This window comes from Calliopsis andreniformis, chromosome 9 (genome assembly GCF_051401765.1).
Source record: "Calliopsis andreniformis isolate RMS-2024a chromosome 9, iyCalAndr_principal, whole genome shotgun sequence".
In the NCBI taxonomy this organism is placed as follows: Eukaryota; Metazoa; Arthropoda; class Insecta; order Hymenoptera; family Andrenidae; genus Calliopsis; species Calliopsis andreniformis.
Window position 1 is genome coordinate 18,159,735 of NC_135070.1, and position 26,499 is coordinate 18,186,233.

Consider the following 26,499-nt stretch of genomic DNA (forward strand, 5'->3'; position numbering starts at 1 on the left):
GACCGCTCGAAACGAATCCGAGCGGGATGGAAACCGTCCGCCGATACTCGGATCTCTTTCGTTCGAACGGTGGAATGGAAAGGAAGCTGTAAGAGGTTGCTTTGAATATTAATATATTTGAGTCCGTGGTTTCGACATTATTTACAGATTTCTCGGTATCTTAAAACAGGCAACTTAAGCTGAGGCTGGGATTCAATCGACATAAAAAAGGTACTAATTGGTACACGTGAGTTTAAATATTTTTTTATCTTTTCACAATTTCAATCACATTTATCTGCTAATTAACGTAACTACTACTACGGCTGTTGCATAAGACTCGCGTGAAAGAAAGCAGAATTCAACGTGATTCCACACCTGTCCAGGAATCACGGAAGTGAAATGAGAAGTGCTTCGTCGAATCTAACGCTAATACAATCAAACGTAGGCTTCACGTAAAAGACGAGGCAAACACTGACGTCAAGTGATTCGTAGCTATTAGAATTCCTTCAAGTGTGCATCCGGCGAATGTAATATCCAAACTCGAAGAGAATTCAGGTACGAGCGTTTCGTGGAATGCTGACTAATTATCGAAACTCGTGGACAACATGGAAACCTATCGTCTTGGAAATACTATTATGAATTCTTCGTTTTCTTATCAAAATGTCTCCTCACTGCTGTAGAAATCTCTCGTAGGAAACAGTTTCTTCGAAGAACAAAAGTATTGGTATTGAATCGCGATGTTTTTAAAACCGCTTTAAATTCCTTCTCATTGTTTAATGCAGCTACATATCTCTTTCCCTAAAGCAACTTCCACGGAACGATCGGTACACGTTAAACTTCTTTCGTCATCCGTACGTAGTAGCGATGAACAAACGTGTGTTTGTACTTTCACTGGTCCGCTAGTTAACTTGATGCACCTCTGCTTGCTCGTTTCAAGAGTATTATGCGCTTCATTGCTTTTTCTATGCTTGCGAAAGATGTATCAAACGAACGATGTTTGAACGAGCAACCTGTGCAAGCACTTTGTCTCTTAAGTCTACGTACTTTGCTAAATTCGCTCGTGCCATTTGATGAAATATTTAGGTCAAATTTAAATGAAAAATTTCACTTAGGATTCTCAGTCTACAGATACAAAGGAGATATCTACCTCCGATAATTTATTTATTCAGACCCAATCGTTCCATCGAAGTTCTACGTCACATTAGTTAAAGAGATCGAAGCTAACACGAAATATTAGCTATAACTTTGGTATCGATTGAGATGGTGGAGGCGCTGTTAAATTATGAAAGTCATCGAGCGATTTTTTTGCTGCAGTCTGAAGATCGTCCATGCCCCGCTTGGTAGCATTCGTGAGGTCGTCTATCTGACGACGTGTTTGATGGAGCAGGTCGTCTGTCGACTTCACAGCTGAGGTCGCGATGTCTTTTACCTCCGCCTGGATCTTTTCGATAACCCATTCCATTGCTTGTCGGCCCTGAAACGCAATCGTGCGGAGGTGCTTTGTTACTCGCACGTCACTACATCAAAACAATATGCGAACTTATATGAAATGGGTCCAAAATTCTGGACAGAAGTGAGTTTCATGAATCGTGTAAAATTGAGGTCATGGCTGATAGACATATGAAAGAGAAGATAAATAAGGAATGTCGCAATCAGTCAGGTTGCGAAATTCCATGGAAAATTAAGCAGACTTTGGATGTCAGGGCCAACGTTGTCGTATTCACTTGCCATGAGGGTCAGCACATGTTTGATTAGCCCTAGAGCAAGCACGCGGTAGGGCAAAGTACACACTTCAATTTGTAACGAAAAACTTCATCATGACCAGCCTTGAGACCACCATATATTTCTGAAATTAATATTCTTTCTTCAGAGACTAAAATTGCTTACCTTCTTTGCGTTCTGTTCGATTGTCATCGTGAGCAACCTCTCCAACTGATCGATGAGAGGTACCCCTGTGATAGAAATCACTGCTTGCTGTGTCAAGAGTGTCTTCTGGGGATCCTCTGGGTCTGGCTTATACCTGACCACCTCACCCACTGAAACATGCTTTCCCAGGCTCACCTACAAGCAAAGAAAATAATACGAGTGCCGCTTAAAATAATTTCCAACGATCCTTGTCATTAGATCCTGAGGTCTCTCATTTCAGCTGTGCGTTTCTGTATCGACCGTGTTGTGTAACACGCGGGGTTAGCAACCTGCAGATAGATGGTTAGCTACCATTATCGAGATAAAACGTTTCCACGAAAGTGACGTAGAGCCTTGAATAATCGATGCAACGAAATAAGCTTGCCAGCGAGCTCAACCGTGCTCCCCGTGACCGAGCAAAATTGCTGCTCGCTGACCACTGCTCTACCATTGTCGAGTCTTGTTTTTCATCGGCTGCTAAATAAAATGTTCGTGGGCTTTTCAATTATTCAGAAGGGCAGCGGTGTTAAATTTTTTCCTTTTTTGTCAGGAACGTAATTGTTCTAGAAGGATCGTAAAAGTTTTATCGGACTTTTACGTAGCCGTGTAAGTAATCGACTAAAAGAATAACAAAAAAAAAAAAAAAAATTAAAATTTCACGGAGTAGAGAACTGTTGAATGATTGCAGAACAAAGCACAAAAAAGCTGAGATTAGTGATAAATCAGAAGTTTCTATACAGAAGTTGATCCAACAATGGAACGTTTTACTGTCATCATTCAAGATCAATATTCAACAAAAACTTTTACTGAATGGAGTACTATCATCTAAAATTTAGTACTCGATATATCATTGTTGACCTCACGAACAAGAGTTTCAGAACCGTTGTACCTAGAAATAACTATACATATATCTTCTGCGGTATTGTCTTCTCCAAGCAATGTCTGAGGATCTCAAAATAACATGTGCATGAAAAATGGAAGCCACAACAAGAATATACCACACAGTATACAGTACATGTTCAGTTACTTACCAGTATTCAGTTATTCACGAGCACGCATCAGTCACACTTCAGGTCAACCACATATCCCACATATCCCATTATCCAATCACCCCCATTCAGTCACTTTTCTAATCAATCAAGCTAGTTTGCACAGTAAGTACAACTAACTTTCACCCTCGAATCTCCACCACTCACGCAATACTACTGGCGTTACGTTTTTAAACGCAGCTACACCTAAGTTACACGACAGAAAAGATAATTAGGTGCTCCACCTTTGATGGATCACTCTACAGCAGAGGCAAGTATAATAAAACGGAACACAAGAGCCGCGTAACGAAGATGTGTAGCATAAGGGGAAACAAGCACGACAGGGCAATTGTGTGTTTTGCATTCCTACAGTTCACTTTTGCCAATGCTGATGAGCCAGCGGGTTTCAGGTAATGATGATGATGATGATGATGATGACGCGTTCACCACTTCGAAAATTGCATCATTATGAGCTGCGTGCGACTCATTCGAAGCGGCTCAGCGTCAAGCACTGTGTCCGCGGAGCTGGAACAATTGAATCGCGGGGGTGCAATACGTTTCATGGGGGAATTAACGCCCGGGGCGTATTGTGGAACCAGCCTGGTCGAAATAGAGAGACGCAGTTCTCTATGCTCTCCCCCCATATTAGCAATCAGTGAAGTCGACTGTGTTACACCGTGTCCAGCTATCCACTCTGTATTTCCCTTCAACTCCCATCTTCTCACCCTACCCCCTACCACAAAACCATCCCAAGCGTCTGAAAAATTAACGGCTCGCTACAAATGGCGTTTCATCAATTGCGCGGATCGTAGATTAGGGAAAATGCAAATGGGTTAATTCGTCGTTAACGAGGAATCGGAGCGCGACACCGTTCAACCCTGTCGAATGCAGCTTTTTGTTCTCGCAATTGACAGAAATCCTATCAACGTTACAAGAACGATACTTCTGTTTGTTTCGACTCGTTCTATTCACTCGACAGCTCGTGACTGCGGTAAGTGTCGCGCGTAATTTAGTTCAATTCAATATGTGTCATTTAGGGAGAACGTGTTTATATGATTTTCATCCCGTTTAGAAAGGAATTAGAAGCGATTCGTGAAAAGCGCGCAGACGGCAAACACGGGTCTTTCCAGTGGAAGTAATTAGCACTTTACGCCTCGTTCGTACCCTTATCATTTAAGTATCTTAAGAACATTGGAGTCGAGCAGTCGTGGATCAGGATGTGGAGGAAACAGAGAAAAGACACGGAGAAAAAGACGGATGGAAGAGGCTGTAATTGGTAAGACGAACGGTCTCATTGTAGCTTCCGTAACGAGCAACCGTGAACATGGTAAAGCCGAGTTTTTAAACAGCAAGGAGAACACGGTTCGCGTGATTCGAAATTAAATTTAAAGAACAGCAAGCGTCGGTTTCTAGAACGTCGAAAACACGCCTAATAAATAACAAGCGTTAATGGTCAAACTTCGTTGAAATTGTATCTTGAGCTGCGCGTAAAAAATAAGTACCAGCGTTGTAAAAACTCATTAAGAGATTGGTAAGTCCACTTTCGCAAGAGTGAAAAGCAATTTTCGTTTCAGATAAATCCGTTCTCGGCAGGAAAAACCCGAAAGACTTTTCCCTTGAAACACGAGTGCCTTCTTCGTGGCTCTTTTGGAACATAATCGTCTTGGCCTGAACGCTGGAGACAGGGGAACAAGAGCGATGCGTCGGCATCAACGCAGCAAGCGTAAAAAGGACCGCGAAAAAGGTAAACGCCTGGCACGCGATTTAATCCTATCAAGCGAACGATCGATTCCTCCCTCGGTTCTGGCGTCAACGACGAAGTAATTAATTTTCACTTTTTTTTCGGCCAGAGTAGAGTACGAAAAGCGTACATCGTCGATCCTGTCTACCCCGATCCAGCGCATCGGTTAATTGAAATTTTTCTCATCCGCCGCGCGTCGAAACCGATGTTTGCCAATCCCTCGGTCGCCGCAGCAAGCACGCCGTTTGCTTTTCATTTACCGCAGCATTGCGGTACGGTCACGTTTAGTAGCACAGTTAGAACGAAAGTCGTTAACTAAAATCGAAACCCCAATGGAAGGGAAAACAATACACGCAGTGGGAATAGGTAAGAGCTTGGATCTCGACGCGAGCCTGATTATTCTCAACTTTCTGGGTTCTGATTAGTTTTCTGTTTGACTAAAAAGTTTATGTAACCCTGCTCCCCTGCCAAGGTCTACTTAATTTACCGAGCAACGCCAGAGTAACGAGTTGAAAAGCGAAGTAAGTTTAGGAAGCTTTTTTTCGAGGCGAATCTGCGAGATATTATCAGATGTTTGGAAGCACATACAGTTTGTTATAAAAGATTTTAATGTCTGTAAAGTTCGCTGAAGATCTCCGATTATTCTACTTTCTATACAAGTATCTATAAAACATTTTCAACCATTTCTATATCCCCAATTCATTCCTAAAGTTCCACCCTTCACATTTTCAAGTACACCCATTCACAAAATAATGTGAATCCAAATGAAGTGCATTTCGAGGCGAACGATGCCAATCAAGAGAATCGGAAAGAAAGAAGCTGAAGTCTTAGTCCAAGGTACTAGCAGCACCGCGAGTAAGCGAAAGGTAAACTATGGTGCAAACATCGGTCGGGCGCGCGGCGCTCTCCAATCAAGAATTCTCGTGATTCCGTTTCATCCTTTGGCAATATAACGAGGGAAGAACGGAAGGGTAGACCGCGCCCTGTGAAGGGTCGTTGTGCAGGCTAAAGAGCCTTCTTCAGCGTGCACTCGCGAGTAATTAGCATCGCCGCATAATTGAGAGGACTTTACAGATCTGGTTAGAGGCGGCATTGTTCGGTTCGGGTATGTTCCCCGATTCGGCCGTACCCATTTGGATGGCTCGAGAGGGTGCCACGGCCGGAAGCCCGAATCTACCGCGGCGTAACGTCGGAAGCTGGATCGACCTCGATGAAGCTCGGCCTCGAGCCTTCTCTAGCTCATGGGTAATCGCCGATTTCAGCGGATTTCGGTGAGATTGGGAATCGTGTGCTGACAAATCCGTATTAGATCGTGTAAACGGGAGCTTCCAGTCATCAGCCCTCAGCTGAATAGATACGCGCGGTTTCCTTGCACATTCGATTCAATTACTTGTTTCCACGTCTATATACATTTCTGAACAAACAGAAGCCCGACTGGCGGACCGAATCGATACCGCCGACGGCCCCTTCATCCTTATGAAATATTAGAAAGCGGGACGCGAAATACACTTCCGAGCGTACTTCGCGTATATGATGAAGTGCCGGTGAAAATTCACGCGATACCGAACGAAAAGAGCATTTTCATCACCATCACCCTTTTACCGCGTCGCCTGTACGATCATTAATATCCATTTCCTGGAACTTCCCTCGACCAGTCGACGGATCACGGTGGAAACATTTCGATGGGGTGTCGCGCGACAACGTGGACGACAAGGGTTTCACGGGATCAAGGGGTTCAAGCTGAACCTTGTACGCGGGTCGTCGTACAATGCGTGGATCTCTACACTCTGACGTTACCATTTTTCATTAAGCCCCGTCTCTCAACCCCATATTTCAATCGATTCAAAAAGCACCATTGCTGCACAGTGCTGCAGAGCTCCGAAAACACGAAAAAATATATTCATATTAATAATTCACTTTATATACGAAAAAAATAAAGTTTTTCGAAAGGTTATAGGTTCCGTGAACTACGAAATATGAATTCATTAAAATTTCCATTCGAATTTCTGGTCGAGTAACAAATCGTCTCTCTGTATAGTACCTAAATAAAGTTCCAAGCAAGAGTAATATAGTCTTGTTTAAAATTAACCAAAGCCCATGGCAATATCGTTTATGCAGCGTCCAGAAACACGAGTTCAGTCCTACTGTCACGTTGAACCAAACGCAATTTGTTGTTTTTATGATTTAGAGAGTCGCGCGTACAATAATTCAGACGGGCCACATCCAGTCAACCCCATGCACCACCCGAATGCAACCCTCTCGAGTTCTCCATCAGCAAAGTCCACGGGGAGTCTCCCTGGCCCGAACACGGCCAGGATACATCACCGATACACGCGTCCGTTATTAATTCTCGTCCAATGGCACACCCCCCTCGGTTCTCCGCCACCTACTATCCCTGTATCTCCCCCGTGTCTCGGGTTTTCGCGCCTGCACGCACGGAAATTCGTGCCAGGACGAAGGAAGGATTGTTAGAGAGAATACACGGGTCGTCGCAGGTAAAATATCGTCCCGGTTTCCTTCGTGCAACGTATTGCGGTGAGTTCGAGCGGAGACCCGTTTCTACGTGCTTGATTGATCTATCGGCTTCTGCTTTTCGACGATTTCGGAAAACTTGGAATTAATGCGAACTATATACGTAGGGCGATGCAATATCTGGGAATCTTCCATTGGGAGAAAATAGTGATATGATAGACAGCCTTTGGCTGTAACTCATGACAATTTAGTCTGAGAAAAATGAACTAGTAAAAATAAAATTTTACACTTCACGAGGCTTTTAAAGGACAGAAAAAATATAACTGAGGTTGTAAAGAAATGCGTTTTTAAAGGGCCACCCTGTGCACAGAACGCGAAACGTTTTCGCATACATCATCGAATTCGAAAGTCAGGCACACGTTACGGAAGGTTTTAAATAATAACGCGATTAACTTAACGCGATCGTGCGTCACGTGTAGCAGCGTTGCAATATGTCCATTTGATAATCCGATAATATCCGTCCACCTGGACGAATAACGCACCACCGGGACAATGTTTCATCGTTTTTCTGCCAACGCTTAAATTCACTGCAACGCGATTCCCAGAACGCAAACAGGCATTATTTTAGATTAATGGAACTCGATTCTATAACACGACGATATTTACAGTCCGATGGCGTCGGCTGTACCGAAATGGTCGACTGTACCCCTTCAAGATCCATCAATAGAAAACCATCTCCGAAATAGAAAATTCCCAGTCCTTTTAATCCATGAACTCGTCACAGAAAATTAGACTCATAAGATACAAAAATCAAATTTTAATTGCACTGAAAATATCTCAGGTTGATGAAAAATTAATTTTCAGCTACTAAGTTAAATAAGGAAATAGTATAGAAACGGAACCAGAATTTAAAAGCCCCGAGAAAGCATAATTCTGTTCCCATGTGGATCTAAAATAATCTTCCCTGATCTCTTGTTTCTAAAGCTACCCTCGCATACTCTCCACACGCTGAGAAACAATCCGTGCATGTAACGATCGGCGAAGCCTGTCCAGCAAGAGACTTCGACCCCATTATGTTCAGACCATATTCGATGCATATACGCCGGATGCGTTTAGGTTCAACGATACGACGCCGCATTACGTTCCAGCGGCGGCACAATACGTATGCATCCCGCGTAACGTATGCAGCGCGGCCTGCCACGGGGGCTGGGGTAAACTGCTAAAAGATATCTCCCCCTTGGGATTCGACGGAGATAGGTTATAACCCAGGTCCGTCGAGCTTATGTAGAATGCATTCGCCACGGTACGCTCCTCTGCAACGTTCTCTGTATTCGTTCGGCCGCGTGCGTAACTCGCGTGCGTGTATTTGAATGTAAGGGACTCGGGTGCAACCTCGGCCCGGCATCCTCGCGCGTGCTCTCGTACGTACGCAGAGAAAGCGCTGGCATCCCGCGGGGAATTGTTCAATTTTAGTTGAAGTTCATCTCCTGCCCTCGGCACCGTGCAGGAAACGCGGAAACGCGTCCCCGTAGATTACGCAGGGCGTGGGGCGATCAGCGGGGAAATATCACGCGGCGCTTCCCGTTACCGTCTGACCTTAATTGGAAAGACGACAACGGGAAAGAGGACGTCAAGGATCTTGAATGACGATGGTTGCTTCCTGCGCGCCCCAAAGACGGACGACCTACGCGTCGCGAAAACACCGTTCTGCTACATTGTTGTACCATGATGAACGCGTACGCCGAGTCAATCCATAAAGCTGTGTACAAACGGGTCTAATGCAACAGAAACAGGGACTGTCTTGTCACGAATACCTCGCGGTCTAGACCGTGAATCATAAGAATACATAGTCTTCTGTGACGAGCTTATCGAACGATTGAATAATTGTTGTGATTGTTTCTGTTCTAATAGTGTGTTTATCATGAGAGATAAAAGATAAGATATGAAATTATTGTATTGAGAGCATAAAAAATATTTGAAGGTAAAATTAATTTAACTACCCCTCCATGTAGCATCCTATCTGACAGTATTTTCTGAGTAGTCTAATTGATTGTAAAAAATTACATTTAAAAAAAAAAGTAAAGTCAATGTAGTAGCTATTTTCTGATCAATTAATAATGTATAAAACACTCCGAGACTAATATGCACGTATCTTACTAAAATCACCAATGTCATTTAATCTGTCGCTCAAACGTCCACACGGAGCAAACTTGCATCAATCATGTCCTGACATTACATGTTGCGGTACATGTTGCATTACACCTCTCCATACCCGACCTAAGTCTGTGCGTGTTTCGTCATCACAGTATCATAATAATTGGATTAAAAGTCACAGCAATTTCTTATCAAAGAAAACTCAGCAGTTTTCCCCAGTCTGTTCATGAATCACCTTATCTACTGATTCAGACCATGAATAATTGAATTCACCTTGGATTTCCTTCTTAGATATTCTACCTACTGTCCTCATGCAATGCTTGACCAATGCAAATTAAAAAATATTATTATACAACTAAATATGTATGAATTTCCACAATAATTGATTCATTAACATTTCTGATTTCATACTTTCAGTAAATATTTGCTTCCCTTAAATAATCTGTAATGCAAAAGAACTGTATAATGTACAGTGTATTCAAACATGCTGCTTCAGCAACGAGCACGTATCTCGGGATTCGTGTTGTATCTCGTTTCGCGATAGCCACCCGCAGGAACATACATTTACGCAGTACACTTGATGTATGGGAGCAAACAGCGAAGTTACATATAAAACAGCTGATAAACGAGCAAGTGGTGCAATCATGGTGCTTAGCTGTTAATATTTACACGATGAAAATAAAATCTTCATGATTATGTTCGCGCGAATCCCTTGCAAATGTTACATTTTCACGAAGGTTTACGATCTGCAAATATTTCCTAACACAGACGTTTTGTCTACAGAGGGCGATAAATATTAGTTACGGAGTCACATTCTGGGAATCTACTCCTCAGATGAGATACAACCTGTTCTCTTTTGTTTCTCATTCTTTAAAAAAATATTCTACTTTGCAACCTATACACGACTGAGGCAAACTAAAAATAAAGTTTCACATTTGATATTAAAAGGATTACGAAATAATATGCAAGAACTTTCACATAGGTATCTCTTTCTATCTCTTCAGAAAAAATTCGCAAAGAATGCTCGGTTCTCCCGCAGTCTGACCCAGAACCAGAAAGTAGTAGTAGCGAAGCATATTTTCTAGCCAGCCTCAAACACTCGACGCTACAGGTACACGTGTGTCAAGGTTCGATAAGTAAAAACGATCGACGCAGTGCGGCTCTTGGTAGATGGAAGGGCTCCACTTTTTCTTCAGAGCCACCTGTGAATCGTTCATCATACCGGTAATGCATCTAGCATCCCGGTTTCTCTCTCCTCCCCTTTCAGCCGAGGATCGAGGGAGAAGGATCTCTGACGCGTTACAAGGAGCCACTACCAATACCTCGCTCCCTTTCCTTCGCCGTTTTCCGCCCTGTCTTTCTGAAACCCTCCTGGCAGCATCCCTCCGCGGAGACCACGAAGGTATGCAACCCCCCAGTAATGCGCGCATCAATAACCTATCATATCGAACCCACCAGATGCGAAGCGATGCTACAACCCTTAAGACGCTGCGATCTCTGCGAGCCTGTAACTCGAGGAAATGTATCTGCCTCGTGAACCGGAAAGTCTACCCTCGTCCATAATTTTTGGAGCAGATAGCACGGGGTGAGAGTAAAAGGATTGGCGTCGCATTTGCTTTATACTAAAAAGTCTCTCATATATATACACGGAAATTTTTCCATTATAGTGGAGATTTTAAGTATGCTTGGTGTCGCGCGTAATTCTATCCGTGAAATTGCGTCGGCCCACTTTCCAATTACTCTCGTCGATCTCGATTCGAATGAAATTGGGAGTATATTGATTGTTCGATTACACGAGTACACGTGTGCGTACTCGTTACCCTTCGATCATCAAATTTATTTTCACCGATTCAAATGAATTGCTAATATAAGCACCGACGAGATGAGTCGTTTGATCACGTGAAATATCGAACCTATGGCGTAGATCTGTGTGTCACGTGTTCTCGTTTTTTTTTTTTTTTTGCCTCAGAAAATTATCTTTCTCCTTTTATTCTATTAGTTTTCGATTTCCATGCGTACAGCGATTTGATTTAACGAATTTGCACGAAACGCGCAACATTTCTACGTCGAATACCGTCCTCAATTTATCCAGCTTTGGGAAGATAAATGACAAATGCGGTCAGAGTACTTTGTCGAGTAATATGTGAGTAATAAAGAGCGGGTGTAATGAAATAGCCGTGCAAGCATGCTTCATATGTGTTCGCATTCGGCTGATTAAACGTCGTACATGATATTTCGATCGGGAATATGAATTAAGTGGAAATGAGTAGCAAAATTATTTCCGCATCGCGAATCGACTTGCTAATGCAGCGCACAAATGAACGGACAATTGTAACTATCAGTCTAACGAAATCATAAATTTTCAATAAAAGTAAATTAAATTCGGATCGAACACATGTCACTCATTTCGAAATTAATTACTGCTAAATGGTTGGGTGAACGAAATTCAGACAGAATCGGCTAAATATAGGATTACTTACATTTACTGTTTTGACCACCATTTCTCTACATTGTGGGTTTACTTCACTCCATTCGCTGGCGTAGCAAGGCCCTCGGTGACCAAATAACTAAACAAAGAAAAAAACTATTAATATAGTCAGAATTCATTAACTGCATAATATATTAATGAATAACTCAAGAAGAGAACAGGTTAGTTGATATCAAAATAAATGCCTATGAATTCAATTACATGAGCCACCAAAGATGCATTGTCATGCATAATAATAAATTAATACCGCATATGCGTGATTGGAAAGCATCCCATGTTTACTAAAATTGCTATACCTACACCAAATAAACGCATCAGCAATTGCTTGACAATAATTAATTACATTTTCATAATTAACCCTTTCACCAGAACCCTATCATCAATAATATTTGATATATTTTCCCAATTCTAATCTTAAAAATTAGAATTTACTGGAAATATTAGTTCCATCAACTCCACTCAATAGATGGCAGCACTAATCTGCACGCGATGTACGAGATAGTGCCATCATTTTAAATAAAAAACGAACTGTGGAATGAATAAAAACATTCCCATGCTACGATAAAAAACTATGAATACGTTAGATCTCCAACCTTTTATCTAGAAAATCTGCCAATATTTCAAAAATTCTCGTTGACGCAGCTGGTTCGACACGGTTAACGTTACTAGTGAAAGAAAAAAAAAAGGGTGGAGGTGGCCGCTCCGAATCGAAACGAGCCTTTGCACTTTCCCTTCCGTCAAGTAATTTCAAGAGTGCCTAAACGCGGAGGAGGCGGCGATCTCCCTTAGCTTCCAGTTGCTGTGCATTCGTTATATACGGAACTGTGATTCGAGGCATTCGAGCGAGCGAGTCGGCACAACAGAACCGGCTTTGCGAAATGGCCAAGCTTATAGAAAATCCTGCGAAAGGAAGCAATTCGCCGAGCCGAAAAGGATTCGAAGCTTGGATCGTCCCTCCACCCCCTAGTTGGCTGGGCTAAAGGGACGGGGCTGAGGGGAAGAGGCTCTAAGGGAGCTGGTGTGCATTCCAAAACGCAGGCGCCTGGCTGGATGATTGCCAAAGAGCGTAACATCGCGGGGCGCTCATTATGAAAGTTGATACCGTCGATGTCGTTGTTTTGTAATTCTCTGCCTCGAAAGCGGCCTTACCCGTACCTTCTTCTTGCTCGCCGTTGTCGAAAGTTTCGAATTTCCTGCTACGCTACTGTGTTTATACAAATTGCTCGGTCAAACGGTAGCTAACTGTTTTGTCCATGGAGGGAAACTAGGCAAAGAAGAGGATTCATACTCCGATGCGATTGATTTCTTATGACTGAGCTTTAGGATAACTAAATCTGGTGTATAGCTACACGAATAATGGGGACCTCAAGATGAGAACTGGATTAATTCCTTGGTAAAAACGCTGTAACTGGAACAACCTATGCAGTCGCTGCGAAACATTCTATTTTATTGTTTATGAGGCACAACTACCAGGAAGTAAGAGAAATGCATCTTTTGTTAGAGGAGATTAGTGTGCAGGAAAGATGAATAGCTTAGATTTATCGTCCGGAAGTAACTTTCTAGGTCGACCATGGGAATTAGCTATTCAAAACTTTGCACATCCTATACTCAATCTTTTACCAACTTTACACAGAGTGTAAGGTGGTCAAGGAAATCAAGTTCGATTTTCGAATGCAAGTTTTTACACTGATTGTATAGTTAATGGTTTCATAACCAGTTACATTAATACTTTAATACTTTAACGTAACTATGTCTATATTTTCGAGGTCACTTCGCTCCGTCTGTTATGTAACAAGTTACCTTACTGTTTGAGGATTAACTAACGTAAAGCCTGGAATATAAACCACTCAAGTATATGAAATAGAACAACAAATACCTTTAATCGTATGAAATATACACCTGAACCGCTGTTACTGTACGTGAAATGAAATATTACATAACAGATAGACCAACTTCCTAGATCCAATTTGGCGGCATATCGCCAATTGTCTTCTGCATGATCGTGGACGTCACTACTCGTGACATTGTGTCCCTACTTATATATGCTAATTATGCAAAAATATAAGCATGTTTAACGCTCGGAAAAATTCGATTTTAAGAACGTTTGTGTCTTTCAAGGTCACGAATTGGAAGATGAAAAGGTCACCCGGTAAAGTCGCGATCGTATGAATAACTTGGTGACCTCGTGAGAACGCATGGGTTACAATCGATAAGCTGAACCGTGGATAAGGCAAGGTTAACATTTCTCTACTTTGCTCTCATCGATCAGTGAAATCTGCTCCGAAACGTTAGCGACCTTGCACGATAGCGCCTTTGATGGCAGTCGTGCGAACTACGACGAACTTACTGAAAAGCGGAGTCACGAAGAGAATGGAATTTCACTTGGCTCAAAGGACAATCGCTCATTACTCAGAAGACACTCATTTTGTACCTCCTGATACAAGATTACCAAATACAGAGATTTAGAAAGTGATAACTCTCCTACACTATCTCTGTATGTGTGATTCAAGAGACTCGTAATTGAGTCAAAGGTCACATTTGTATCAGACCTTGCACACATTGAAGTTGATAAAGAAATCAAAGATTCTGTATATATTATGCGATTACATCAATGAATCACATTAAAAAATTCAATACATAATACAATAATAAACTAAGTAGATTAAAAGAATCCCATGTTATATGTAGAGGTATCTAAGTAGTTCAGAGCATTATGTATAAATGTGAATGTCATAGTTCAGGAACATTATGCTTTGTACTTATAATTATGATAATTTACATTAAAAATACTTAGTGATGATATGGTGTAGTAAGACAGTAATATTAAATAAAAGAAAGAAAAAATAATTTCAGAAATAATCATTCTCTCTAAACCCTGTTCCTTTTATTCATATCAATTAAAATCATAACACAATTAAAGTAAAATCTCATGTCCCATGAAATGAGGTTATGTTCAACACTGTGTAGAATGAATAACCTTAATATCGTCCAGAAACTTACGGGTGAAATCCACATTGGAAAACGCCATTCACTGGTGACTAATCTATGAGAGTACAGGATTCCATCTTCGACTCGTCTATCAATAACATCCGTTCCCAAAACGCTTGGATTCAAGGGATTTGGATATTTCCTACATGCAGCTTTTACCACCGTCTCCCATGGGTGCCTATAAATGTTAAACAAATTCGACTTTCTAATACTACGTATTGCAATATACAATCCTCATCGGAAGAAAATGATTACTAAATATTTCCACATCCTAGCCTTGAAAGTTATAAATGAATAATTCTATAAATGATACTCACTCGAACGTGTGATAAGATGTCCAAATCTTCATATTTTTTAGATTTTTTACTGTACTCTGTAGTGTTGATACTATAATTTAAATTGTTAAAGGGTGAGACGAAAAGACTACACACAACTTCAACACAGCAAGGTGCGTCTACCGACTCCAACACCTAACGTAACACGAAGAACCTTGCTAAGCGATTACAATGAACTTTTATTCTTTGATCATGTATTCAAGCATCAACAGTTGGTATTCCTACTAATCCGCCAAGCTACGAGACGATTGGCCGCCATCTCAAGCTCGTCGTGATTGGTCGAGAGTATCTGGTCTCTAGCGTGGTTCAAAAATGATTTTCTCCCGCCGTCACTCTTCAACTTCACTAATTTATTTTTGAACAATTTTATTTTTAAAATTATAGTTTTACAAAAATACAGAATTACTTGTTCGTGCTGTAAACTGAAGTTCTTCATAATAAAACAATTAAAATTTCCATTTTCATAATGATTCAATAGTTCATGAAGATCACGTGATCCGTTAAAGAAGTTTCTGCAAATAAGACTAAATTTTTGCGTTACGAGATCAAATCAATTTTAATTGAAAATATTTTTTGTATTCATTTATATTTTATACTGAAATGAAAATTTATAAACGTAAGTCATATATCTACTTATAAGTAGTGCTTTGTTTTAATTTGATTTTATCTAAATTTTATAGTTGTAGCTCGCAACATTAAAATACTTCGTTGAGGAATTTCGCGCCACTTCCGGAGACCGTTACTTCGCGAAGTGAAACGGTCACTTGGTTGCATTGGTCTCGGTAAATTCGCAATTGATGTGGTATTTTATCGCCCAAAGTGCTTGTCTTCAACTGGTAGAGATTTAGAAGTCTTCCAAAAAGAAGTTGGCATGTTGTAAACCAAATGGTAAGTAAGTTTTAACATTTTCTTCTTTTCGTAACAAATTCTCTTTGTCGCGTCCTGGAAAGAATATCAAGAAAAATGTTAACAGTTAATCTTCGATTGGCACATACCTAAAACTTTACTAGATACAACAATTATCCTAATACCTAAAGTAATGACAAGATAAATGATTTAAAGAAAAATATTTTTTTAATAGTGTTAGGTAGGATACCAAGAAAGGTATATGCATTTGATCTCAAATGTTTTGCACATTCTTTTGTTTCGAATATGTGAAGTTTAGAACTTAAGGAAAGGAAAGTACGAGATAAAAATGATACTCTATGAAAAAATAGAAGTTTCTTTAACAATCTGTAGAATTGAGTATAAAATCACAAGAAAAAAGTTAGTCAACACTTTGAATGAAATATTTCTTACAAAAAATCAAGTCAAGTATATGTATAAATTTTAATTCAATAGTGAATCTCTAAAGATACGTTTGTTTTAAATTCAGAAAGTATAAACAGTAAAAAAGGAATGATGGCATAAAAGTCGATAAAAAAATATTGTTCAACACGTTCATTACTATTACAGATTTTGTTCTTAAATTGCCAATGGTATGTGCCTCTCAAAGATTAATAATTGCATATACATGAACCACTTACCCAGAATAGCTTGAAGCTTTCTTTGTCCAGACCTATCTCTAATGTGTAATGGTACTGTGGGCTGTGGTCCTTTATGATTCATAATAATATTTTTAGCAGATTTTAATGCATTATACATAAGGCAAGATTTTGGTGCTTTAGCTAAATATACAACACATTGTCCCAAAAGTACATCACACTCTGGCATTCCAATCATTTGGCATCCATGCATAGTATGAACAGCTGTTCCTAAAAGTTAAAATATATGGAATTAATAGAAAGTGTCTAATAGTAATTCATTTATTATGTTTTGTAATTATAATTTTAAAACATAGCATGTACCTAATGCATCAGGATCTGCTAAACCAACATCTTCACTTGATATTCTTACTAATCTTCTTGCAATATCTACTGGGTCTTCTTTGACTGCCATAATTCTTGCCAACCAATACAAAGATGCATTTGCATTGCCTGCTTTTATGGACTTATGCAATGCTGAATATAAATGATGTGTATTATTTGTTTGCTTATCAGACAACATATGTGCTTGCATGAGACTCTCTTTAACATTTTCAAGAGTTATTGACTTAAAATGAGAAAAGTCTTGTTTGTTTGATACTTTGGTTTTTACTGCCAGCTCTAAACCATTCAATGCAACTCGTGCATCTCCATCAGATACTTCTGCCAACCAGTTGATTACAGTCTTATTAATTATAAACTCTGGTTCAGAAGGAAATTTTAACTTATCCTCTGTATTATTACATTTTTCCTGTTCACTATCATATATTTTTCCATTGATCAATAAAATTGCTTTGGAAAGAATGTCTATGATATTTGATGGTGTTAATTTTTTTAAAGGAAATACCCGACATCTGCTTAGCAGAGCAGAATTTAAACTATAAGATGGATTCTCTGTAGTAGTTCCAATCAATGTAAATGTGCCTGCTTCTACATGTGGCAGAAAAATATCTTGTTGCAGTTTGTTAAATCTATGAATTTCATCCATAAAGACAATAGTCTGATGATTTAACTTTGTTCCATTTTTAGCTGTATTAACAGCATCCCTTATGCTGCTGACACCAGATGATGTTGCAGAGAGTTTTACAACACGAACTTTATTACCACAGATTTCTTTACTTAAGCATGATATAATATTGGCCAAAGATGACTAAAAAATGTTTAGGCCATAAGTTTTATTAAAAGTTACAAGCTCACAACATAAAGTAATCAAGTTACCTTTCCACAACCTGGTGGACCCCAAAAGATCATGCTAGGGATGTGCCCTTTTGTTAATAACTGATGTAACACTGTATCAGAACCAATTAATTCTTCTTGGCCTACATAGTCATTCAGACACATGGGTCTCATGTTTTCTGCAAGGGGAAAATGATCTTTGCTCGAAACTGTTTTCTGTTGATTCATATGGGTCATGTTAATCGTGGAGTTTGTTTTCTGTTTTTTTAATGGGTTTTCTCCATTAATTTCTCCATGTGGAAAAGATCTCTTTGAAGCTACAGATGATTCTTCTGAGGCAGCACTAATTAAAGAAATACACAAATCAACATGACTTCCTATATCTTCTATTGAGTACTTTTCTCTACACACTGGACACAACATACTCATATTTTTTAATGATATCTTGTTCAAATCACATAAGCAAAATTTTTTATTTTATACAAAAGTGGCCTGCCCTTTGTTTCACTTTTGATTGATAGAAGCAAGATACTACTTGTTATTAAGATTATAGTAATGGATTACACAAAAAAACAGTATAGGAGATCCATCTTAAATTCCAGTTCTCTAACAATTGATATTGCCTATCCTTCTCTAACTTAAAGAAGTAGCGCCATCTGCTGTTCATTAGATATTGTGATAGGAAAGTCAGACACATGAGTACTTCTGTTGAATTTAACTTACAATGTTAAGTTACATTTCAAATTATAAAGAAATGTTTTTGCATGTAAGTCTACAATAATCAAGTTCATATTATAGTATTCTAAATATTTTACTGACATAAACTTATCAAGTCAACTGTACTAGAATTGTTACAAACAAATATTTTTCTAGTATACTGAATATGACATACTGCTTCAAATGGAGTAATTTTTTGCAGAACTTTGTTCATCAAGAAAGTTAATTATATATTCTATAAATATGTCACACACATGGAATGAGAACATTTATCGCCAAGAACAAGAAGCATTTGTTTCTAATCATGGTGGAACAACAGCCAGAGAAGTTGTGTACACAATTATGCCAAGTATCTGTAGTATTCTCTTAACTACTACATCATTAGGTCTTCTAAGAAAAGTTAATAGAAATGTTAAAGTTTTAATAGAATTTATATTGATTATAGTACCAGCTATTCTATGTTATACTGTATTATCTGATCGTATTGTTTCCATATGTTCTGGTATGATGTTAATATCTATTATCAATATCGTATTATTAGGAATTAAGTCAACTACATTATCAAATCATAATCCGAAATCAGTTTATAACAAAAGACCATTTATAACAAATTTTCGTGCATTAACCAACATTATAACAGCAATTTGTATACTCGCGATAGATTTTCGTGTCTTCCCTCGTAAATTCGCTAAGACTGAGGTATTTGGATATAGTTTAATGGATACAGGTGTGGGATTATTTATATTAGCAAATGCTTTAGTAGCACCAGAAGCCAAAGATCTCATTCCCAGACCAAGAGTAGGATTTTTTCATACTATATCAAGGAACATAAAGCAATCAGCAAAAAGTTGCATTCCACTTTTAATAATAGGTTTTGGACGTTCTGTTGCGATTGAAGTCATGGGTTATCAGAAACATATAACTGAATATGGCATTCACTGGAACTTTTTTATAACTCTTGCATTTGTGAAATTATTTACTAGTTCTATAACAGGAACAATTAGTTCAAGATATTCATTATTATCGGGTGTTTGGATTTTAACAATGCATGAATATATTTTAAATACCAGTGGATTGAAGGAATGGGTTCTAAGTAACAAACCAAGGAATGATTTTGTATCTGCCAATAGAGAAGGGGTAGTTTCTGTCCCTGGATATGTAGGGCTCTATTTAGTGGGTGTGGCTATTGGCAGGTTGATACATTCCACTTATCAAAATGCATATACACAAAAGTCATTGCAATATAAATCCAAAAATTTTCGTATTAAAATTTTTGGACGCGAATTTGAAGGAAGTTACAATGAGTCTATGGTACTGTGTGTTAAATTGTCTATTATATCAGCACAAACTTGCGCAGTCACTTTATTCTGTGATTCTTATTTTAAGATTTCAAGACGTTTAGCAAATGCAGGGTATTGCATGTGGATACTTACATTAGGTGTAATGACACTTACACTATTGTTATTGATAGAAATAATTGCTGATATACTAATTGATTCACCTATAACCCCAGAACCTAATGATAGAAAACCTAGAATGCATAAAGCAGATTTAAAAAATAAGAAAGAATGCATATCTGATGAGTGTGAAAAAACCACGACTAATAGTACTATTGAAATATTTGAAGCTGTAAATTATAATGGTTTATGTTTCTTTCTATTATCAAACTTAATGACTGGTGGTGTCAATATGTCAGTACGTACATTATATGCAGATGAGTTAACAGCTTTACAAATACTAGTAGCATACATGGCTGTAAATATAATATCTGTTTTATTTTTGTACAGAAAACAGGTACAAATTAAGTTGTAAAACTTTGTTGTACTACTTATTTATCAGGGATTAAAATTTTGTATACTGTATTATTATATACATGTAATAAATCCCGAATATTATCACTGCCATTGCATAATCATATAAGATTGTATTCCATATTTATTACTTTCTTTTGTTATCAAAATATATACATACATCAATATAAAAAATAAGTAAAAAGCTTAACTGGTAACAAGTCGTTTCTCTCGTTCGACATAGTTGTGAGATTCATTAGTCTATTAAAGATTATAACGATTCGTTGTGATTGAAATTAATTGCCTAAAAATTTCTTATAATTCATCTTTGGGTAGAACGTCAGGCTTCAATTCAGTTCCTTCTTCTGACTTAGGTGTTTCAATCTCTTTAACACTATTCGTGGTTCTCGTTTCATTTTTCACTTCTGACCTCTTACTTTGAGCCCCTTTACTAATGAAATTTTGAAAAGCTATATGATTCTTCACGTGATCTTTAGCAAGTGAAACTATACGTAAAAACTCCTTAACATCGAAGCTGTAATTCGTGAATTTTGCGTGAGCTCCTCCGTCAGGATGTGTACCCTATTTAAAGTTTCAATTATTAGAAATTAATGCTCTTACTGGAGACTTATTACATTTGTCATCACTTACGGGATCCTGTTGCACTAATTTCGATGTATTCTCCCATGTGAAATACTTGATACCACGTAAACGTGCGAGATCTTTGTAACATCCTGGATCTTCACAATTATATCTAAAAAACATCATATACTTATCATTAGATAATATCAAAGAGTAATTCCATGAGTGAAAAATAAATTACATTTCGAACACAGCTGCCCAATCTGGTAGGAACATAAGATGCGTCAATCCAGCTCCGTGAATGCCAATAAAAATATCAGAATTCCTAGTAATTTCTAATTGTTTTTTGAATGGAACCTTTTTATTGTAGACTACCTGCAGAACCAAACTTTTATCAGGCTTGTCCGCAACCCTCCTTGATTATCCAATTACCTTTCTAACTTTATATTCTGGATTCTCCTTTAAAGCCTTCACCAACTCATCCTCATTTAAAATTCTTCTGTATTGCGTGTCTCTGCTAAGGAGAGTCACCCGTATCCTTTGGTTCTTTCTCTCGTGGAGAGGTATTCGCAATCTATGCAACACGTGGTCACCGAAAGCTTTAAATAACCCGCTTTTTTCACAGCCGTAAATCTAAAACATTTCTTTACTAAAATATTCAAACAACTCGTTAAAGCAAAGACGAATAATGGAAGTAAAAAACATACGAGAGGAGTATTATAATAGAGTCCAAAAATCATACGCGGCAGCAAAGGGAACACGACGTTCTTGAAGCAAACTGTTTCACCGCGAAAAGTTTTTAAATCCCAGAGCGGGTTTCTTGTGAAAGCCTCGAAGGTGTCTTGAAACGCGGAACGGTAACTGAAAGTGTGAACGAACCATTGGTATCTAATACCTCGCGGTTTTTTTATATCTGTGTCAGTTACCTGTAGCTTTCCCAGATCATTATGTGATTATCGATGTTGAAACCAGCAGGGTGCGAGAGGTTTACGTGCAATGACGCATACAAGTTGAAAAAGTCGCAAAAATGATGATACATATTTACTACTGAAACAGAACCACTTTGACAAATGAGCGGATGCCGAAAATTTGTGCGCTAATCGCTGCGAAATTCGCCCACGACAGAATCTTTCTCTTATCACTTACTGGCATCTATTTTCATTATATATGTTGGCTTTTCGATAACTATATCACAGTCGCCGTTCACGATCGGCGGTCGAGGTAATTTTCGAAAGTTTCGCAGTTCAGGTCCCCAAGATTGGAGTGGACTAATGTGATCCGCGTTTTCCTGTAGTCTTTTCTCGTTCAATCTGTGGATCACATTGGGAAATGATTTTTAAGATCATAGATCTATAAATTGATTGGGTAATTTTTGCTCACGTGCAGTATCCTCCAATTTGGCCCTCCTTCAAGACGTCCATTTTATAGCGTATGGGTTCTTTCCTTTGGAGCAGATCTGTGAAATTTATCATTATGTTCCTAGCCCTACAGAATCTCATGTGCTCTGAGCATTCTAGTGATGAGTCGTCCTTTAATAATAAACATGAGAAATGTGAAAACAAGGGCGTTTACAATACTTCTTTCTATAAAAATTTCTATAAAAATATACTTACCATAAATAATGGCTCGCAAATAATCGTCATTTCCTTCCTCTGATCACGGACATATCCAAAATCGCCTTGAACGTAAAACGTGTCTAACTGAGCCTTTTTCGTCGTCACCCATCCTTTATGATCACCTGGACATTGAGGAATGGAAAAAGAATTTTCTGGTTTGCAATTCGGCTCGTAACCCCAACAAGCTTTGGTATCAAGGCTATCCTAAGTTTTTCCAACAGAAATTTTTCATTAATACCTATCTTTCATATTTTCAAACCTTCGATCGTTCTTTATATACGCATGAAATTTCCAAAATTTTTTAAAGCAACAAAATGTTCTTATATAATGAGTTATTATTACACGGTTCGTTACCTTGTACGGACAGGCTGTGTTATTACGGCACTCTTCTGCTACCGTGGGAAAAAAGTTAAAGTAATACTTAATGTGATCAGGTTGCAGATTAATGTCCGTGTAATTACTGCAGGTGTCAGTGACCACAAACAATAGGACGATGGACAGCGTATATTTATTAAATAAGGCGTCTGCGATCATCGTAGAATGCTCAAATGATAATAAGCCGGGATTCCCTTAGATGAGGTCTCGTGCACTCGCTTCCCAGAGTGACTGCACGACGTGAATGGAGGAGGAACCACCTGTACGTGCTCTGTCACACTAATGCGAACGTCCGGACACCCACACAACCAACAGTGTAGCTCCTTAAAAGAATCGGTGAAAGTCAATGTTAGACACAAGTCTTACATCATTCTCAACAGTGGTGCATACCTACTAGCTATCCTTGAAAATTTTTCGACGAGCGATGCAAAATCATAGAGGGCCTCTTTTTTATTTTTGAAGTCATACCTGTATTTTAGATCCTGTTGACCCAATCGGTAATAAAGTTATACGCATGTGTTGTTAAAAAAAAATATTGTAAAAATAGCACTGTACTCACGTGCGTTGAATGAGTGTACGCAGCACTGATCCACGTTTTCTCACCTCCTGCGAATATGAGACAGGAGGCTTCGGAGCACAGACATTTGGCTCTACTTGCCTTTCACATACAACCACTTGGCTGTATTTAGTTTCAAAATGGCTGAGCACTGTCACAATTCTTAGATTAACTGTTCTTGACGAGCATAAAATACCTCTTGTATCATTCTTGTAACAAAGTAAGAACAAATGGCGATGCAGGATTGCTTTTCTCAATTTTTGGGAGTATTGTTGCTTGACTCGCGAGAATTTCAGGTTCTGTAGACTAATGTTTGAATCGGAGTAACTCCTGCGTCGCCATACACGTGATAAACGAGCTTTGCAGCATGCCATCTGTAAGTGGTTTTGGATAGACTTCGCTGTATACTTACATATCTACCAGCCGTTGGTAATCATTTTTCATTAAACACAAACGAGTATACAGGATAGACTGGACAAGGAGTGCATTTTTCTGTCCATGTTTTTGTAGCTCTAAAGACCCATTACCATTTTTACGCCACGCATAACATTAGCAGCTGTGCATGAAATAAGAGCACAGCGCCATAAGTGGTAAGAATTAAAGTTACTATACCGACGCGAAATTAAATACAGGGTGTTCTAATACGTTCGTCACAAAGTGAAAAAGCATACACAGGAAGTGAAATGGGTCAGCTGACCACTGGTCAGCGGTGTCCAGTGGTCCGTGGTGGTCCGAGGTCCCAGGAGTCCCTCCAGGAACCCCAGGGAGGTCCGCACCCGCCGGAGGACCCGCGGCGAGTGAGACACTCGTGCTCCTGTAGGGGTATTTATACTCCCTTAAGGAAGACGAGAAATCAATCAGAGAAGTTCGTCGATTGATTAGAATTTTGAGACAGATTCCCTTTTTTCTGGTCACTCGTTTCGGAGTCTCTAGTTGGCGCAGATCGTCTTGGCGATCTTCTGGAGGAACTTCCTGGACTATCCTTCTGTAAATAGTATTTTCGCTTATGATTGAAAATTATAGGGATGAATAAGGAGGATAATTTAGTAGGACACCTTGTATATTGCGTGGTATGGTAGAAATATTTTCTCGGTTAGCGGTATTACCAGCGTCAGTGACGAAAACACAACATGTTTTCTACATCCTCCGCTTGAAAATCGCAGAGGGCGCCCAAAAACCAGTGATTTTTCAAAAATCGGTATTTTAGAACGTTAGATATGAAAGACGAAAGTCCATTAAATGTACAGTCTATCCTTTATATTTGTCTATGCCAATAGGTTTTACCATTGGTAGATACAGTAGGTAGCGTAGAACATTTAAAGAAAAATTAAAAAGATGCGTTAACAGAACTACTGTGTTTTAACACATCTACTTTTATTCGGTACAGACAGTTATTTACGATCAATAGTGTTACGAAAATGGTAAGTAAGTTGATGTCTAAAAAGTTGAAGTAACAACAGAAACAACACTTTCACGAAAAATCAGTTTGTACACCAAACTTTTTTTACAATTTCACTACTTGCTTTTTTTCCAAAGAAATTGTGGAAGAGTAACGAAAATTCTCTAGAATCGGTCGCAAAGACGAAACAATATTGACTCGCCACATCCTATAAGGAATCATTCCGCCATGGGAGGGCCATTGTCTAACGTCAGTCTAGAGTGATGGCTTCCGTTATTCAGCATGTTTATACGCAAAATAAACACGGTATTGACTCTCTCGATAAACCCACGAGACGCACCTTATGCTAATTCCCCGCGGATACGTCAAAAACCGTTTCGACGTATACGGCAGAGACAGTTCGATCTTCTCCCGAGGCGTGGCCGATGTAGATCGTATCTTCGCAGTTTATACGATTTTGCTCGTCGGAGAGAGATTCGAATCTAAGGGTCTCGACGTATACCTACCGCTTGGAACACAGCGAGTCCCACACTCGGTTAGGCATGAATCGTTACGTAATCTGGAAGACTCGAATAGCTGCAACTCCTGTTGCTCGCAGGTGTCTTTATTGGTTCACAAGGAGTCCTTTCTATGCAATTAAAGCCCGGTTTGTAGCAGGCCTTATTGTGCGATCAAGAAAAGGAAGCATGTATATGGAGTTAAGAAAGTTGTTTATTTAAAGTGGTGTCCCTTTCTAATTTCATTTTCCTATTCGCCGTAATATAGCCGTGGCGAATTGGATAACCACTTAACGTATGTGGGAACACAATGGACATAAAACTACAGTTAAAACTTCCTTTTGACACGGTCACACTATAAACTTACATACTTATTTATAAGGAGCGTTTCATTTAGAGGTAACAACGCATAGTGACATGTTCAATATTAAGTTACATGTAGGACTGAGTTGGATATGTAATCAAATATATGCTTCCACTCTATTTGAAAAGAAGACTAGTTCCACGAAATGAATGTGGCCTACTGAAGTTCCTCGGACGATGTAACGGAGCTCGGTCAGCCTAATAAATGGTGATCGAACAATTGCACTCGAAGTGAGAGAAATTAATCTTCTTAACGTTGCTATTAACTGTCACCTGGCGAGCCAATCACGACAATACACAAGCGAATGCTAATCGAAGCGACAGAACAGAGATACCGAGGGACAAGAGCGTATAAGCACCTCCGGCGTCAACCTGCCATGGCGTGACCCGGAAACGGATCGCGCTGAACGAGTCTAGCGTGCACGTGTACACGAATACAGTTCTAGACGTAGACTGGTGGAGACATACCGAACTGCCCCGGCAAGGATTGCCGTGGATAGATGGAGGAAATGATCTACATCGATCACGATCACGACACCCTCACCCCGATCCTCTGGGTCGACGTGGTTACAACGGTACCTCTTCGTTGTTCATTATCGACCAAATCGCCGTCATCTTTCTCTCTGATAATTTTATCAGTCTCAATCGACTTTCGCGACCGGTCGATCCGATCGAGGAGCGTCGATCGAAGGCACTGATCGATGGAAAAAACTAGAAACGCTGGCCGCAATTACTGAATCGAGCCAGCCTCGACCCACGCTCCAAGGAACGGAATAATGGCCAGTAACGGAGTATTTGTATGATCAATTTCGCGA

The 26,499-nt window shown here is 39.3% G+C and overlaps 5 protein-coding genes across 7 annotated transcripts; 2 read left to right on the top strand and 3 right to left on the bottom strand.

Moving 5' to 3' along the window:
• Nucleotides 1-1,093: 1,093 nt before the first annotated feature.
• Slmo (PRELI domain containing slowmo) lies at nt 1,094-15,257 on the bottom strand. Its single transcript, XM_076384397.1, has 5 exons — nt 15,073-15,257; nt 14,768-14,933; nt 11,760-11,846; nt 1,867-2,040; nt 1,094-1,453 (listed from the first exon to the last, which is right to left on the bottom strand). The coding sequence occupies exons 1-5, from the start codon at nt 15,102-15,104 to the stop codon at nt 1,217-1,219; spliced, it is 696 nt and encodes a 231-aa protein (XP_076240512.1). The 5' UTR covers nt 15,105-15,257; the 3' UTR covers nt 1,094-1,216.
• On the top strand, nt 2,878-14,496 carry LOC143183025 (uncharacterized). 2 transcript variants are annotated; one of them, XM_076384401.1, is made up of 4 exons: nt 2,878-3,903; nt 3,985-4,188; nt 4,487-4,656; nt 13,886-14,496. In XM_076384401.1, exon 1 carries the CDS (start codon nt 3,381-3,383, stop codon nt 3,747-3,749), a length of 369 nt encoding a protein of 122 aa, XP_076240516.1. In that variant the 5' UTR covers nt 2,878-3,380; the 3' UTR covers nt 3,750-3,903; nt 3,985-4,188; nt 4,487-4,656; nt 13,886-14,496. The 2 variants fall into 2 exon arrangements, with proteins under 2 accessions (XP_076240516.1, XP_076240513.1); XM_076384398.1 differs by lacking the exon at nt 13,886-14,496 and adding an exon at nt 5,728-5,845.
• A 150-nt stretch (nt 15,258-15,407) lies between the features above and the next one.
• On the bottom strand, nt 15,408-18,353 carry LOC143183023 (ATPase WRNIP1). The gene is made up of 4 exons (XM_076384396.1): nt 17,832-18,353; nt 16,938-17,763; nt 16,617-16,844; nt 15,408-16,032 (listed from the first exon to the last, which is right to left on the bottom strand). The coding sequence occupies exons 1-4, from the start codon at nt 18,216-18,218 to the stop codon at nt 15,935-15,937; spliced, it is 1,539 nt and encodes a 512-aa protein (XP_076240511.1). The 5' UTR covers nt 18,219-18,353; the 3' UTR covers nt 15,408-15,934.
• Nucleotides 18,354-18,478: 125 nt separating this feature from the next.
• LOC143183748 (uncharacterized) lies at nt 18,479-20,442 on the top strand. The gene is made up of 2 exons (XM_076385440.1): nt 18,479-18,555; nt 18,709-20,442. Exon 2 carries the CDS (start codon nt 18,750-18,752, stop codon nt 20,316-20,318), a length of 1,569 nt encoding a protein of 522 aa, XP_076241555.1. The 5' UTR covers nt 18,479-18,555; nt 18,709-18,749; the 3' UTR covers nt 20,319-20,442.
• On the bottom strand, nt 20,352-23,165 carry Eogt (EGF-domain O-GlcNAc transferase). Of its 2 annotated transcripts, none has more exons than XM_076385439.1 (10): nt 22,849-23,165; nt 22,492-22,698; nt 22,259-22,407; nt 22,025-22,188; nt 21,805-21,922; nt 21,586-21,739; nt 21,311-21,511; nt 21,120-21,253; nt 20,948-21,050; nt 20,352-20,878 (listed from the first exon to the last, which is right to left on the bottom strand). In XM_076385439.1, exons 1-10 carry the CDS (start codon nt 23,026-23,028, stop codon nt 20,612-20,614), a joined length of 1,677 nt encoding a protein of 558 aa, XP_076241554.1. In that variant the 5' UTR covers nt 23,029-23,165; the 3' UTR covers nt 20,352-20,611. The 2 variants fall into 2 exon arrangements, with proteins under 2 accessions (XP_076241554.1, XP_076241553.1); XM_076385438.1 differs by having other exon boundaries at nt 20,354-20,878; nt 21,805-21,925.
• Between the last annotated feature and the right edge of the window lie 3,334 nt (nt 23,166-26,499).

Excerpts from the sequence above, each read along its gene's own strand:
- LOC143183025 (XM_076384401.1), top strand. The coding sequence starts at position 3,381 with ATGAGCTGCGTGCGACTCATTCGAAGCGGCTCAGCGTCAAGCACTGTG.
- Slmo (XM_076384397.1), bottom strand. The coding sequence starts at position 15,104 with ATGAAGATTTGGACATCTTATCACACGTTCGA. Across the intron at positions 2,041-11,759 it reads TGGTGGTCAAAACAGTAAAT|GTGAGCCTGGGAAAGCATGT; the intron begins GTAAGTAATCCT and ends CTTTGCTTGTAG. Across the intron at positions 1,454-1,866 it reads TCGAACAGAACGCAAAGAAG|GGCCGACAAGCAATGGAATG; the intron begins GTAAGCAATTTT and ends ATTGCGTTTCAG.
- LOC143183023 (XM_076384396.1), bottom strand. The coding sequence starts at position 18,218 with ATGAGTATGTTGTGTCCAGTGTGTAGAGAAAAGTACTCAATAGAAGAT. Across the intron at positions 17,764-17,831 it reads GTCCACCAGGTTGTGGAAAG|TCATCTTTGGCCAATATTAT; the intron begins GTAACTTGATTA and ends AACATTTTTTAG. Across the intron at positions 16,845-16,937 it reads AGCAGATCCTGATGCATTAG|GAACAGCTGTTCATACTATG; the intron begins GTACATGCTATG and ends TTTAACTTTTAG.
- LOC143183748 (XM_076385440.1), top strand. The coding sequence starts at position 18,750 with ATGTCACACACATGGAATGAGAACATTTATCGCCAAGAACAAGAAGCA.
- Eogt (XM_076385438.1), bottom strand. The coding sequence starts at position 23,028 with ATGATCGCAGACGCCTTATTTAATAAATATACGCTGTCCATCGTCCTA. Across the intron at positions 22,699-22,848 it reads ACACAGCCTGTCCGTACAAG|GATAGCCTTGATACCAAAGC; the intron begins GTAACGAACCGT and ends GGAAAAACTTAG. Across the intron at positions 21,051-21,119 it reads TGGGCAGCTGTGTTCGAAAT|ATATAATTGTGAAGATCCAG; the intron begins GTAATTTATTTT and ends GATGTTTTTTAG.